Below are 14,525 nucleotides of genomic sequence, written 5' to 3'. Positions count from 1 at the left end.
GGTCTGTAGCATGCTAGGGTGAACGGCTACAAAGTTTGTTCAAATAAATGACTTTGACCTTCATTCAAGATCACATGGGTTAAATAGGCTATAATCTTCAAACAACTTCTTCTCAATAACCAAGAGGACCAGGGACTTGATATTGGGTCTGTAGCATGCTGGGGTGAAGGGCTACCAAGTTTGTTCAAATGAATGACATTGACCTTCACTAAAGGTCACATTGGTCAAATAGGCTATAATCTTGAAACGACTTCTTCTCAATAACCAAGTGACCCCGGCACTTGATATAGGGCCTGTAGCATGCTGGGGTGAAGGGCTACAAAGTTTGTTCAAATAAATGACCTTGACCTTCACTAAAGGTCACATGGGTCAAATAGGCTATAATCTTCAAACAACTTCTTCTTATATCCAAGAGGCCCAGGGACTTGGTATTGGGCCTGTAGCATGCTAGGGTGAAGGGCTACAAAGTGTGTTCAATAAATGACTTTGACCTTCATTCAAGATCACATGTAGCATGCTTGGGTGAAGGGCTACCCAGTTTGTTCAAATGAATGACCTTGACCTTCACTAAAGGTCACATTGGTCAAATAGGCTATAATCTTCAAATGACTTCTTCTTAATAACCAAGAGGCCCAGGGATTTGGTTTTGGGTCTGTAGCATGCTAGGGTGAACGGCTACAAAGTTTGTTCAAATAAATGACTTTGACCTTCATTCAAGATCACATGGGTTAAATAGGCTATAATTTTCAAACAACTTCTTCTCAATAACCAAGAGGACCAGGGACTTGATATTGGGTCTGTAGCATGCTGGGGTGAAGGGCTACCAAGTTTGTTCAAATAAATGACCTTGACCTTCATTCAAGATCACATGGGTCAAATAGGTTATACTCTTCAAACGACATCTTCTCAAGAACCAAGAGGCCCAAGGACTTGATATTGGGTCTGTAGCATGCTTGGGTGAAGGGCTACCCAGTTTGTTCAAATGAATGACCTTGACCTTCACTAAAGGTCACATTGGTCAAATAGGCTATAATCTTCAAATGACTTCTTCTTAATAACCAAGAGGCCCAGGGATTTGGTATTGGGTCTGTAGCATGCTAGGGTGAACGGCTACAAAGTTTGTTCAAATAAATGACTTTGACCTTCATTCAAGATCACATGGGTTAAATAGGCTATAATTTTCAAACAACTTCTTCTCAATAACCAAGAGGACCAGGGACTTGATATTGGGTCTGTAGCATGCTGGGGTGAAGGGCTACCAAGTTTGTTCAAATAAATGACCTTGACCTTCATTCAAGATCACATGGGTCAAATAGGTTATACTCTTCAAACGACATCTTCTCAAGAACCAAGAGGCCCAAGGACTTGATATTAGGCTTTTAGCATGCTGGGGTGAACGACTACCAAGTTTGTTCAAATGAATGACCTTGACCTTCATTCAAGGTCACAGGGGTGAAATCGGCTTAAATCTGTAAGCAATAATTTTGCGATAGCCAAGAGCCTCCGAGACCTGATATTAGGCCAATAGAATGCTGGAATGAAGGACTAGAAAATTTATTAATATGAATAAACCTAGCTTACTATGATATTTTAATAAAGAGGTAATCAGCATAGTATCTGTAGAACTGACCTCAATCAACTTCAAAGTTGCTGTAGAGCCAGGTGAGCGATACAGGCCCATTGGGCCTCTTGTTTATCAGTAACACCTGCAATACCAGATAGTTGATTCCATATTGAACATATACCATTGATATTGTTTGTAGAAAAATAACGATTTAGATCTTTAAAAACAATTACTTTCACGCAATAAAATGTAACTTAATTTTAGGTGTGAAATGAATTTGTTAAAATCTATTCTTTTGTATTTGAGTATATATCCAGACACATCCTTTTATCTTTTATTAGAAAATTCTAAAATGTAATATCTATATTTATATGATTTTTTAGTAATACTTTTTTAACTTGCCTCTGGTGCGTTATAATAAGGAGGGGCGTAAATTTGCGACATGAACTTATGTATATACTCTCTATATTTACATGTTTTTATGATATTTATGCCAATAAATGTCTCATAGTGATAATTAAATGGTGACAGTTCACATCGACTGTTTAGGTAAATCTACCGTGAACATTTACAATATTGAATGTCTCTTGTGATGACATGTTTTCATTATCCAACCTATTATTGTACTATGTCAGGTATACTGTATACGTCAATATATTAGCGGTATTATATTTTAGCAGTTTTCGCATTGAAAATCTTCCGTAAAATTATTGTGGTGTTAATTGAACCTTATAAACGTTGTTTTCAATAGCAAGTGCTATTATTGCTCTTATCAATCATTTCAAGAACGTGTTTAAATTCTATTATCCGCTAAATTTTGAGTACGCTAAAATATGGACGTTAACAGTATCTCCCATGGTCTAGTCATTTCATTGTTTGTCCATTTGTCCCATATCTGTTTTGGGTTTTTATTATATTAGTTCATACAGTTTTTTATTGTTTAATTTATCTGTCTCTTATGATACAATGCAATGCACGTATGGGTAAATGCTAAGTATATGTATCAAGTAACAAAATAAACGACAACGTGAGAGAAGTGAGCATATTTAATAAGAATGAACTTAATTAGTACGTTAATTGATACAAAATATTCTGTTTGCTGGAAAAATAATAAAAATATAAAAATAGATTTATATTTCACATATCTGTACATTTCATCAATCATCAATGAAATAATATCACAATGCATGGGAAAGGACTTCGTTCAAATTAAAAACAAAACAAAACCCTGATTTCTGATCCATTTGTTTAACGAGATATATATTTACTTAAAACCAAGAAGTTTTGATATCAGTGACCAATATTTTGACAATTAAAATAAAACATAAAAACAAATACGGAACAAATTTCATTGTAACACGAACTTTTGTTTTTATTCGATCTCCGTGTTCAGCTAGATTTTAGAATTTTACGAAACTGCTTGATAATAGTATGATACTTGCTTATTTTCAAAACGACTGGCTTTCAAAATTTTGTTAAACATTTGTTGAAATAGAATATCCTTTTTGTATTCATCATACAGCAGAAATAGAAACATATATATAAATCATATTTATAAACGTATCCCTAAAGGTATAGCAGACAATGTTGAGGAATATTGTACATTTTGTATGTAATCTTCAACCTTTCAACCCTAAGAAACTTTATTGGACTCTACTATTCATTTATCTTTTGAAGTCCAATATGATAAATATTGGTAAAGGGTTAACGTTGACACATAGAGAGGAACTGTTATGATAGACATTGACAGAGACAAAGTTATAACAAACAATTCAATATTATGTGGTGGTAGACTTTTTATCCAAGTTGCAGATTTCAACTATATGACTGGTTTTCGTGTGATATCATACCAGTACACACTAAAATTATGCTGTAGAGAAAACATCTGGTCGTTCAAATTCCCCTGTTTTGATTCTATATTAGTTCTAACGACATAATAAATATAAACCATCATTTGTCATATTGTAATGGGAGACAATAGGTGTAAACGATGAAACAATCAAGGTAAAAATGTAAAATATGAAAATATATTTATATATAAGATATTTTCTCTATAAACAGCAGTGTAATACACATATCGTTAACATACATGCATAACATGGATAAACAAAGGTCAAAGATCATACTTTTTATTTTAATTCCTGTGTCTATTTTAATTCATTTTAGCATTGTCGTCTTGTTAATATTTATCAGTACTTAGAATAACAGACAGATGTAGGTTTTCTCATAATAAATGATTATACAACTGCTTTTTGTGTACTTCTTCTTCAGAATGATCATTTACATTTATTTCTCAACCCATTTGCTCAAAATTGTGCAATAAAGTATGCCCTGAAAGTAATGTCACACTGATAATAAATCACATTTTTAATGGAAAGAAAAAAAGAATTTTTGTTTGTACGATGATTCTCATTTATTAATTTGCTATATCACAGTTATTGAGGTTTTATGAACTACAAATTGACATCAATTTTCTGTCGTCAGAGGGTAAACTCCTTTTGATATTTTAAGAAATATGATATCTTAATCCGTAATATTTGTGTATATCATATGTTTGACATCATCGAAACAATAGTTTTATTTTTCTTGTAACATATTTTTTGACGTTTTTAATATACATACCAGGTATTCATAGCATTCTTTTGAGAGTTTATGACGGAGTGAACACATGTGTATCTGTCACCAAAACAACAAAGAGGATTATCTCAATACGCGACAATTGTTATCAGTAAACTACCTTGATTTTAATTTTCGATGTAAAATCACTGTATTGGATTTGAATTCAAAGTACATTACACAAAGGCGATATAAATTAAACAAATAAAAAAGCTTAAAATATGGATTTTCAGCGTTATTTCTCGTGGTTACGTCATAAAATTCTGGCTCCAAAAACTGAAGAATATAATTTTGGTGTTTATCGGCACTCCTGGTAAAAAGTCCCTTTCTTGTTTTTAGCTTCCCTCTTTGAGACATAACAAACGCTTGCCAGGTCGAAGATATTTACCGGGGAGAATTTTCACTTGAGCTTTAATACAATGAAGAACGCTACTATATGGATCACTATGATAGATAAAATTGTCTGTTCTGAGCGTTCATCCAGCTGTTTATATAGGTACATCAATGTCTATATTCTGGTAACACTTTGAAGATGTTTAAATAAAACTTAAACACAGTAGTCCGTGAACCAGATTTGATGACTTTAAGGACCACTATCTGATTAACACATTAATATTTACACACTTTTAGATCGAATTCGTATGGTATAAACTTCATCTCCTTGGCAACCATACCTTTATATACAATACAAAAAATACGTCTTCATTATTGATTCCATTCGAAGTAATGAATTAATTCCAATATTGCACGAGGAATTTTCCAGTTATCTGACGTATCCATAGTTTCGTATTTGAAACTATATTATATATCCATAGTTTCGTATTTGCAACTTGATGGTTCTGTTACCATGGTGATGACTGTTCCCGTTGCTAATGGTTCCAAGTTGTTTACAGTTACAGTTTCTCCCCATGGTAAGCCATGTTTTCGGTACCAAGAGTGAGGTTGTCCTTCCCGCTATTGTATCCGACTTTAGTAGGATAATCTCCATTGATTGACGAGAAATTGCCATTGAGAGGGGAATAAATCCCAGTGCGGTCCTCGTCTGCAGCAGGGCCCCAATGAGGTTCGCTTTTCAGAGCATTACGAACCTGGATTAAAGAAAAAAACAGTATAAACACTATTTAGAAAAAAAAAGAAAAGAAAAACAGGGTAAGATACATTGGCGCCAGATGAAGTATGTGATTGGTCAATGTAGCGGTAAATGCAAAATGCAGATATATACATGTAGTTAAAAACGAAACAAAGTTAAGATTCAATGCAACTGAATAAGTGGATGTATCTTTTCAAATGTCACATTAATAAAATTATATTCCTGATTCAAATGCAGTTTTATTTTCACCAAAAATAATTCAAACTGATATGATTTTGTTATCCGTGCTGAAACGCATTAGTTCGTTAATTTATTTCACCAGCAGTTTTACATTATTACCAACAGCATTAAAACTATGTCGTTTATCTTTTTTAAAGATATATTTTGTTTAAAAATGATTTTCAAAATTTCATAATTTTCAGTATTGAATTGAAAAGAAAATTGAGTACATGAGTATATTCTGAACATGTCACGAATTAAATTCATTCAATAGTTTTTGGACATATGATTAACAATATCCGCCATAAAAACAAAAACTATTGGTTATGGATTCTTCCTAGTATATATAATATATATATAAACTTAAACTACTGTTCTTTAGCTCATTATAACTCGTCTGAATGTTGATCGGTGATACTGAATATATACGTCCTGATTATGTTGACCGGTGTTACCGTAAATTAATTCCTGTTTGATTGGATGGATTATTGCTACCGGAAATTACCTCTTTATATATCGGAGTGACCGGTGTTACTGGAAATTTATTCCGGATATATTTGACTGTTGTTGAGACTTACCCCGCCTTTTCTGATTGACTGGACTACAAATCCGATGAGGATGAGCAGAACAGGGGATAACGCCATGAGCCAGCCGAGCGCTTCGGCGAATGACGGGAAGGTGTAATCACCAAGATAGGCAGGCATATAGTTGATGGCCATCATGAGTACGATAAACTGAAATAGATAATATCACGTTAAACTAAAATGGTGTTGCGATATTGTTCAGATTGATATTCAGATCCGCATATTACCATGGCGTGGCATTATTTAAACGTATTTTGACACAGCACTTCGCGCTTATATTTGGAAAAGATTCACAAATTACAATAAATATGTCACAAGACAACGTGATATCATTTGGAGGTACTTATGGCAATAGTGGTACATATCAGCTGCACATACATAAATAGAAATGAACGTGACAGCACGTGACAGCTACTTACATCGACAGCGATGGACGTGACACCACGTGACATATATTAGATGTACTTACATCAGTAGCGATGGACGTGACACCACGTGACATATATTAGATGTACTTACATCAGTAGCGATGGACGTGGCATCACGTGACATATATCAAATGTACTTACATCAGTAGCGATGGACGTGACACCACGTGACATATATTAGATGTACTTACATCAGTAGCGATGGACGTGACATCACGTGACATATATTAGATGTACTTACTGCAATTGCGATGGGTGTGATACAGAACCAGGTGATGTAGAAGTAACCCCAGATGATAGGACTCGTCTTCCCCAACATCATCTCAACATCCCTGCGGAAGTTGTTGATACCTAGAAAGATACATTGTAGCATTTAATAAATAAATAAATATATTACACCTGTATTGTTGATTTAATAATCGAGTTATGTAATACTTCACCTTAATAAAAGCCGGTAATGAATTAAAACACCAATATTTACCTCCTGTTGATCAATAAGGAGGAGGATGTTTACAAACAACATCCATATACAGGCTTCTTATCGTGTTATCAAATGTCACAACAGCACTTCAAAATCCAAGGCACATTGTCAACATACATCTGATGTTGTTGATAGCTTATATGGCTATACTTAAGAAATATTGATGATTTATTTCATAAACAGAAAAAAGGGATTAAAAAAAATGACAATTTTAAGCAAAATTGCTCAACTCTAACGCTGAAAATAGAAAAAACCTATAAAGTGTTATTTTTCCTTTTTTTCCTTTAAAAAAAAAAAGTATATTTAATCTTTAATACAAGAACCCTGAAATCTATATTAGGTAACGATCAGCACTCAACTCGAGGTTCACGTACAGACATTTACCTTCTATCTTCATAGTTTCGATAATTTCCTTGAATTCATTAGCATATAAACTACATTATATTTTCGCCAAAAGGACATGATAGTGTTTCTCTCTCCTTAACCGGAAACGTAACACTAATTAATAATGTGCTGCACCACTGTAGATAAACCAGTACGATATACACCATTGCAACAAATACTACTAGAATGTAATAAATAAAATTGTCGGACTTGAGTAAGACTAGTACGTACTGATACAGAGGAAATTGGTATTTATTCATGCATTTAAAAAAAATTAAGATATTGAAAAGTAGGGTAAAATCTGTCGATTTTGTGTGTATTTCGGTATGTATCAATAACGTTCTTGCATATCAAAAAGCGATGAGGTGTATTAGTAATAATTAAGTTAATGAATTAAAAAGAAGTTAAATATGATGTAACTTACCGTAAACGTAACATATGCAGACAATCTCACAGAAGCTGACGATCATCAGATTATAACTGCCAGAGTACCAGTCCACTAGGGTGAGTAGGTATATCCCGCCCTGTAAATAAACAACAGATAGCTCTAAGGAATGGCACAAAGGTTCATGGTATGGTGACATTGACGTCATACCGAGATTTTACTGTAAAGTTGGCAGTTATGAAAGGTTATACCTGGATTTTACTGTAAAGTTGGCAGTTAAGGGAGTTTATACCGGGATTTTACTGTAAAGTTGGCAGTTAACGAAGGTTATACCCGGATTTTACTGTAAGTGACAGACGCGGTATAGCGATTTCTTTTACTGTAAGTGGCGGACAAGAAAACAGTTCCAAGAAATGAAATTGTGTGGAAGAAAACAAAGAGCACTTAATTGGTGTTACGCAGTATGAAATGGAAGACAAAGGGAAATCAGTGTACAAAGGTTTTACAGAATATTGACCAAATAAGGTATTGGAATTTTCCTGATTAACACAATAATTTACTGGATATTGACCAAATAAGGTATTGGAATTTTACTGATTAACACAATAATTTACTGGATATTGACCAAATAAGGTATTGGAAATTTCCTGATTAACACAATAATTTACTGGATATTGACCAAATAAGGCATTGGAGCTTTACTGATGGACATGATAATACGTATGAAGGTTTTACTGGGTATTGACCAAATAAGGTATTGGAGTTTTACTGATGGACATTATAATATATTTACATTTACACTGCAGCCCCACTATATAACTTTACCAAGCTCACCTGGAAGTTATGAGTCAATAAACTTCCAAATCTTTATTATGACGTCATTATTATAGTGACGTCATAATTGTAACGTCGGCGATAACGAAAGATGGCTGTTGAAAAGGCTGTTCCATCTTTGACGATAATAATTTGTTTATTCATTATCAGGGTAAAATTCCAGGATATAGTCTTTCAAATTCGTTGTCAAATGTAAATATAAGCATTGAACTGCTTTCATTTGGAAGTTATGGGCTGATGAATGCCAACTGGACAAAGGCAAATTCAACATGAAGCGCTAGCTAGCGCGCTTCATTAAATTTTCCTTTGTCCAGTTGGCAGTCATCAGCCCATAACTTCCAAATGAAAGCAGTTCAATGCTTAAATGTATAAATGTTTTCTGTGTATTGAAAAAAATATGGCATTGGAGTTTTTCTATCAAGCGGAAACAAATGGACATTATAATACATGTATGTATTAAAGTTTCTCTGTATATTGCGAAGTGAGGGATGGTATAACGATGTGTTACTACTGACAAGTATTACGTTTAGAGATGCTACTCCTCATTCGATGACACGTTGAGTCACTTACCTTGGTAGTCTGAGGTATTCCAAGTAAGAAGCCAATCATGCAACCGACAAATGTGAACAGCACTTTCCTCTTCCGGAGTTGTTTAGGAAAGACGTCAGAAATGCCGCTGAGTACCGTCTCCATCATAACGAACTGTTAACATATCAATACCAATGAGTACTGTTTCCATCATATAGAAATTGAACGGTGTTTTATTGCGTTTACAGTGGTATGAACGCAATGGGATACAGACATATTCAATATATAGCGCTAACGCGCTTTATATTGAATATGTCTATCCCATAACGGGATATATATTGCATATGCATGTATCCCATTGCGTTCATATCACCGTAAACACAATAAAACACCGTTCAATGCATACATTTTCATCAAACAAATCGTTGAAATACCGTACGAAGAAAATAATAGAAGTGAGATGTTGTGACGTTGGTAACTTCGGCAGCCGTGATTGCAAAGATAATATAGTTCAAGTGAATCTACGTTAAGACACTAGTATTGTTGACAAAATTTAAAGAAACAACTAAACATTTTTGTTTAATACGTTTAACGTTTTCAATTGATTAACATATTTACAATCCATAATTTCCATTTCCATTTCGGATTAACAGCGGTTATTGACATAGATTAAGTAGTATCGTGGTCGAATGCTCTATAGGAACTGTACGCTTCATCAAGTTGTTGATAGCGTACCTCGTGGACAAGTTAGATATTCACTCATTTTCGCAATAAGTCATTTTCTGTTTTGATGACAAACGATATTGAAAGATAACAATCGACCGATTACCAAATGCTGATCGTCCATACATTGTATATTAATTGATTATAGACAGATTTGGTTAAAATTGTAATTTCCCATGAAAGAAATATTTGTAAAAAAAAACAATCGAAGCATAAAACAAAGAAGAGAACGTTACTGTAGCTTGGATAATCACACCCTTGACGATCAGGTGATACATTCAGCTGTACAAGACTGTGACATGGTAATACCTGTACTCAATTAATACATACAAAGGTACACCAGTGTCACGTGGTATATACCTGACGATCACGTGATACATTCAGATGTACAAGATTGTCACGTGGTAGTACCTTTATTCAACGAATACATACCAATGTACGCCATTGTCACGTGGTAAATACCTGACGATCACGTGACACTTTTAGATGTACAAGACTGTCACATGATATTACATGTTCTCTACTAATACATACAAAGGTACATCAGTGACACGTGGTACCCATCTGACGATCACGTGATACGATACGTTACGTACCTGTGAGTCACACCCGAGGGTGAACAACATAAAGAAGAAGAGGAATGCCCAGATGGGAGGACTCGGTAGCTTGGCAATACCTTCAGGGTAAGCTACAAACGCCAATCCGGGACCTGTATAAGGAAACAAAATGGCTTCAGCATTGGGTACGATTATAGAATAGTAAAACTCAAACAGCGGCTTAAGATGTTTCACAATAATCCTTTATATGACTTTATAACTTTGTAAGGATAACAGTTCGCAACATATCGATTCTTCACTTTTATATACAAAATCTAAGGAATACTACGACAGATATGGAAGGAATACTACAGTAGAAATGACTTTTATATACACACTGTAAACCTACTTATTCCCGCGGCAGCTATATAAGTTTGCGATTTACAGTCATAAAAAGATTTTCCGTACCAGTGATTGAAACTATTTCCCTGAGATTAAGTTTTGCAAGTTTGAATCGCCCGCAAAATTGAGAAATAATCAACGATGATTAGTGTATTGTTGACGGATATAGAACGAGGACGAGGATATTTTGCAATTAAATTAATAACGAAGGCCGCAGGCCTGAGTTATTAATTAAAATTGCAAAACATCCGAGTCCGAGTTGTATATCCTGCAACAATACACGAGTCAAAGTTGATTATTTCTATTCTACCATGTACTGTTTAGTTCTGAGATCTATCTCTTCCTAATAGAAAAACGGCAAAAAATCCCCGGGAATTGTGTCGCTACATGGCTGTTACAATTCACAAGAAACGATAAGGCGCGCGTGCTAATGAATATCCAAAAGCTGACGTCAACCCCAAGCCAGTTGACCGCAACGTTACGAGAACTTTCGGGGATGTCGGCCAGCAATTCATGTAGAAATGCTCTCCAAAGATTGCCTGTGGAAATGAAATTGATCTTACAACATATTGTTTAGTCTGTTCTGGGTTGAGCGAAATTAACAATCTGGCAAACGTTTTGGCACCGCCATGTTTGTTAACAAATGCACGATTTTGAAGGGGGAACATTGTAACAGCCGTGACTCACGAGCGTGTATTATTGACACGAGAGTGGGTTACTGGCAAATAATACACGGTTTTAAACCAATCAAAACTGGCGTTGCATAGCAAACGTGGTAGAATACGCTATAATCAATCGCCCGCGAAATTAGTTAGTAGCATTGATGTGCATTATTGTTGGTTGAGTTATGGATTAATGCATATATACATTTTATGTATAAAGTATATTCCAAAACAATTCTTTGTATGCAATATTATCGTGAAAAGATATTCGATAAATCTACATTCAAAACCCTTTTCCATGCTTGTGAATGTCAATGTGATGTCCCAAAAGCATTCGTAAATATTTCATTTTTATTTTTACTTGTAGTTGTGTTGAATATAGAGATATAGCGGGCGGTCAAGTGGCATAGTGGTAACACACTTGCCTTTCACCTAGGCGGCCGGGGTTCGATTCCCCGATCGGACGAGGAAAGGTACGGGGTTACCTCCCCCTACAACTCGAATTCTCCGGTTTCGTCTCAAAGTTTAACCTTTCACGCGATTCAATCATGGCCAAAAAGCGAGATTAATATAAGTTCGTATAACTTGTTTCGCAACTTTTACAACAAAAATAAAGTCTACAATTTCTTTTAAGATATATAACGAGATATTGTTTATAATTCCTATTTCTTCGTTTGCTTCTTCTATTTAAATAACAGATCAGTTAATTGTTCAAACTTACCGCTATCGGCCACCTTGTCAACGGGAACATTGGTGACGTAGGACATGTAACCAAGCAACGAGAAAATGGCGAATCCGGCGAAAACGCTAGTTCCACAGTTGACAATGGAAACAATGAAGGCGTCCCTGTAAAACACTTATAATTAGTAACTAATTATGTAGGTGATTTATAATCATACTTAGTCTACAATAGTTATCTGATTTCTTGATGTCAATCAAAACAGCTTCGCCGATTCTCATTTTGAGAACACGTCATGATTGTAATTTTAATACTAGATTTACAGTGCGGGTGTCGTTGGTGAATGGAAAAAAACATTTCCCTTTTAGAACATCAGGATTTTATTCCTCGTGTATCTGTTCAAATATTCTTCTAGTGATACAATATATTATTACATTTTGTCCAATTTTTATCGATTTTAAATAAGAATTCATGTTCTAACGAAATAACCTTTAGTAGGTAGGTTTTCTGTTTCATCAAAGATTGACACCACCTAAACCCAGGTCAAATCGAGATGATAATACGTTCTCAAAACGGGAACCTGGTAATGGCAACGGAATTCTGATTTTAATCAGATATCAGCTTTCACATTATGTATTAAATGGCTTAAATTTCAAATGTACATTTCCATTCTTGCGTCCTGTTTCTAGATACAATTTTGAAAAGATCATTTCATAAGGTTCAATTATCGTTTGCTTCCATTTGATTTTGTCGACATTTAAATGCAAAAAGATAGAACATGTAAAGGAATATAACTATAAATTATAATATGATATTATACTATTATCTTAGAGATAACAATGATTACTGCCATTAAGAATACATTACCTCATACAATTGTTGTTAAACTTATTGTAACTGGCCATTGTGAGTAGACCACCCCAGGCTGGCCCTAGCGAGTAGAAGATCTGGGTAGCTGCGTCTCCCCACACCTGTAATACAAAAACATGTTGTAGCGAGTATTGTAAAATACATATCGGTACATAAGTAAGGATAGTAAAATAAACTCTGGTACACATATTAATTATACTAAAATACACCTAAAGACATAGAGTAAGAATATATTAATACCCACCTGAATATGATTAAACTATAACTATACAGTGTTATAAATGGTCAAAACGGCCGTGTCTTGAAAAAGCACATTACCTCTATAAATCTTACTCCCTCTAAAATTATAGTGTTGATTATAAATCCAGTGTACAGGTTGGACAAACAACTCTAACCCTAAGTTTGGCCCCAAATATTGTAATCAAGATTTGGGGAATTTTCGTACCTTGGCGTTTTTGAGAAGATGCCATTTTGGGATGATATAGAACTCGATACCTCTCCAATATCCTGGTAGCGTAACACCTCGGATCAAAAGGATGACGAGAATGATGTATGGAAAAGTGGCAGTGAAGTACACAACCTGTGGAAGAGGAAAAATGTATTACACATGAAACTGTTACGTCAAACACACATAATTGATACGTAATACACACAATACTGATACGTCAAGCACACAGAATTAAATCGTAATAAACAAAATACTGATACGTAATACTCAATATATTGAAACCTAATACGTTGAAAACGGACACCTCATTCATACAGCACTGAAACGTATAGTAAACACATATTATCACAACGTTATACAAACACGTAATACGAATAATACTGTCCAGTCAAACAATTAATACGAATAATACTGTCACGTAAAACAATTAATACGAATAATACTGTCACGTCAAACAATTAATACGAATAATACTGTCACGTCAAACAATTAATACGAATAATACTGTCACGTCAAACAATTAATACGAATAATACTGTCACGTCAAACAATTAATACGAATAATACTGTCACGTCAAACAATTAATACGAATAATACTGTCACGTCAAACAATTAATACGAATAATACTGTCACGTCAAACACGTAATACGAATAATACTGTCACGTCAAACAATTAATACGAATAATACTGTCACGTCAAACAATTAATACGAATAATACTGTCACGTCAAACAATTAATGCGAATAATACTGTCACGTCAAACAATTAATACGAATAATACTGTCACGTCAAACAATTAATACGAATAATACTATCACGTCAAACAATTAATACGAATAATACTGTCACGTCAAACAATTAATACGAATAATACTGTCACGTCAAACAATTAATACGAATAATACTGTCACGTCAAACAATTAATACGAATAATACTGTCACGTCAAACAATTAATACGAATAATACTGTCACGTCAAACAATTAATACGAATAATACTGTCACGTCAAACACGTAATACGAATAATACTGTCACGTCAAACACGTAATACGAATAATACTGTCACGTCAAACAATTAATACGAATAAT

At 34.3% G+C, this 14,525-nt stretch overlaps 1 protein-coding gene across 1 annotated transcript in view; it reads right to left on the bottom strand.

The window, feature by feature from the left end:
- Positions 1-2,592: 2,592 nt before the first annotated feature.
- Positions 2,593-14,525, bottom strand: part of LOC117340291 (sodium-dependent proline transporter-like) — a 31,754-nt gene continuing 19,821 nt past the window's right edge. The window contains exons 7-15 of the mRNA XM_033902058.1: positions 13,431-13,565; positions 12,983-13,086; positions 12,158-12,282; positions 10,433-10,545; positions 9,156-9,287; positions 7,791-7,890; positions 6,743-6,852; positions 6,068-6,223; positions 2,593-5,268 (exon numbers count right to left, since the gene is read on the bottom strand). Of these exons, the coding sequence (XP_033757949.1) occupies positions 5,074-5,268; positions 6,068-6,223; positions 6,743-6,852; positions 7,791-7,890; positions 9,156-9,287; positions 10,433-10,545; positions 12,158-12,282; positions 12,983-13,086; positions 13,431-13,565 (1,170 nt within the window). The 3' untranslated portion in view covers positions 2,593-5,073. The remainder of the gene's footprint in view (positions 5,269-6,067; positions 6,224-6,742; positions 6,853-7,790; positions 7,891-9,155; positions 9,288-10,432; positions 10,546-12,157; positions 12,283-12,982; positions 13,087-13,430; positions 13,566-14,525) is intronic.

This window comes from Pecten maximus, chromosome 13 (assembly GCF_902652985.1).
Source record: "Pecten maximus chromosome 13, xPecMax1.1, whole genome shotgun sequence".
Classification (NCBI taxonomy): Eukaryota; Metazoa; Mollusca; class Bivalvia; order Pectinida; family Pectinidae; genus Pecten; species Pecten maximus.
This window is presented reverse-complemented; position numbering and strand designations above follow the sequence as displayed.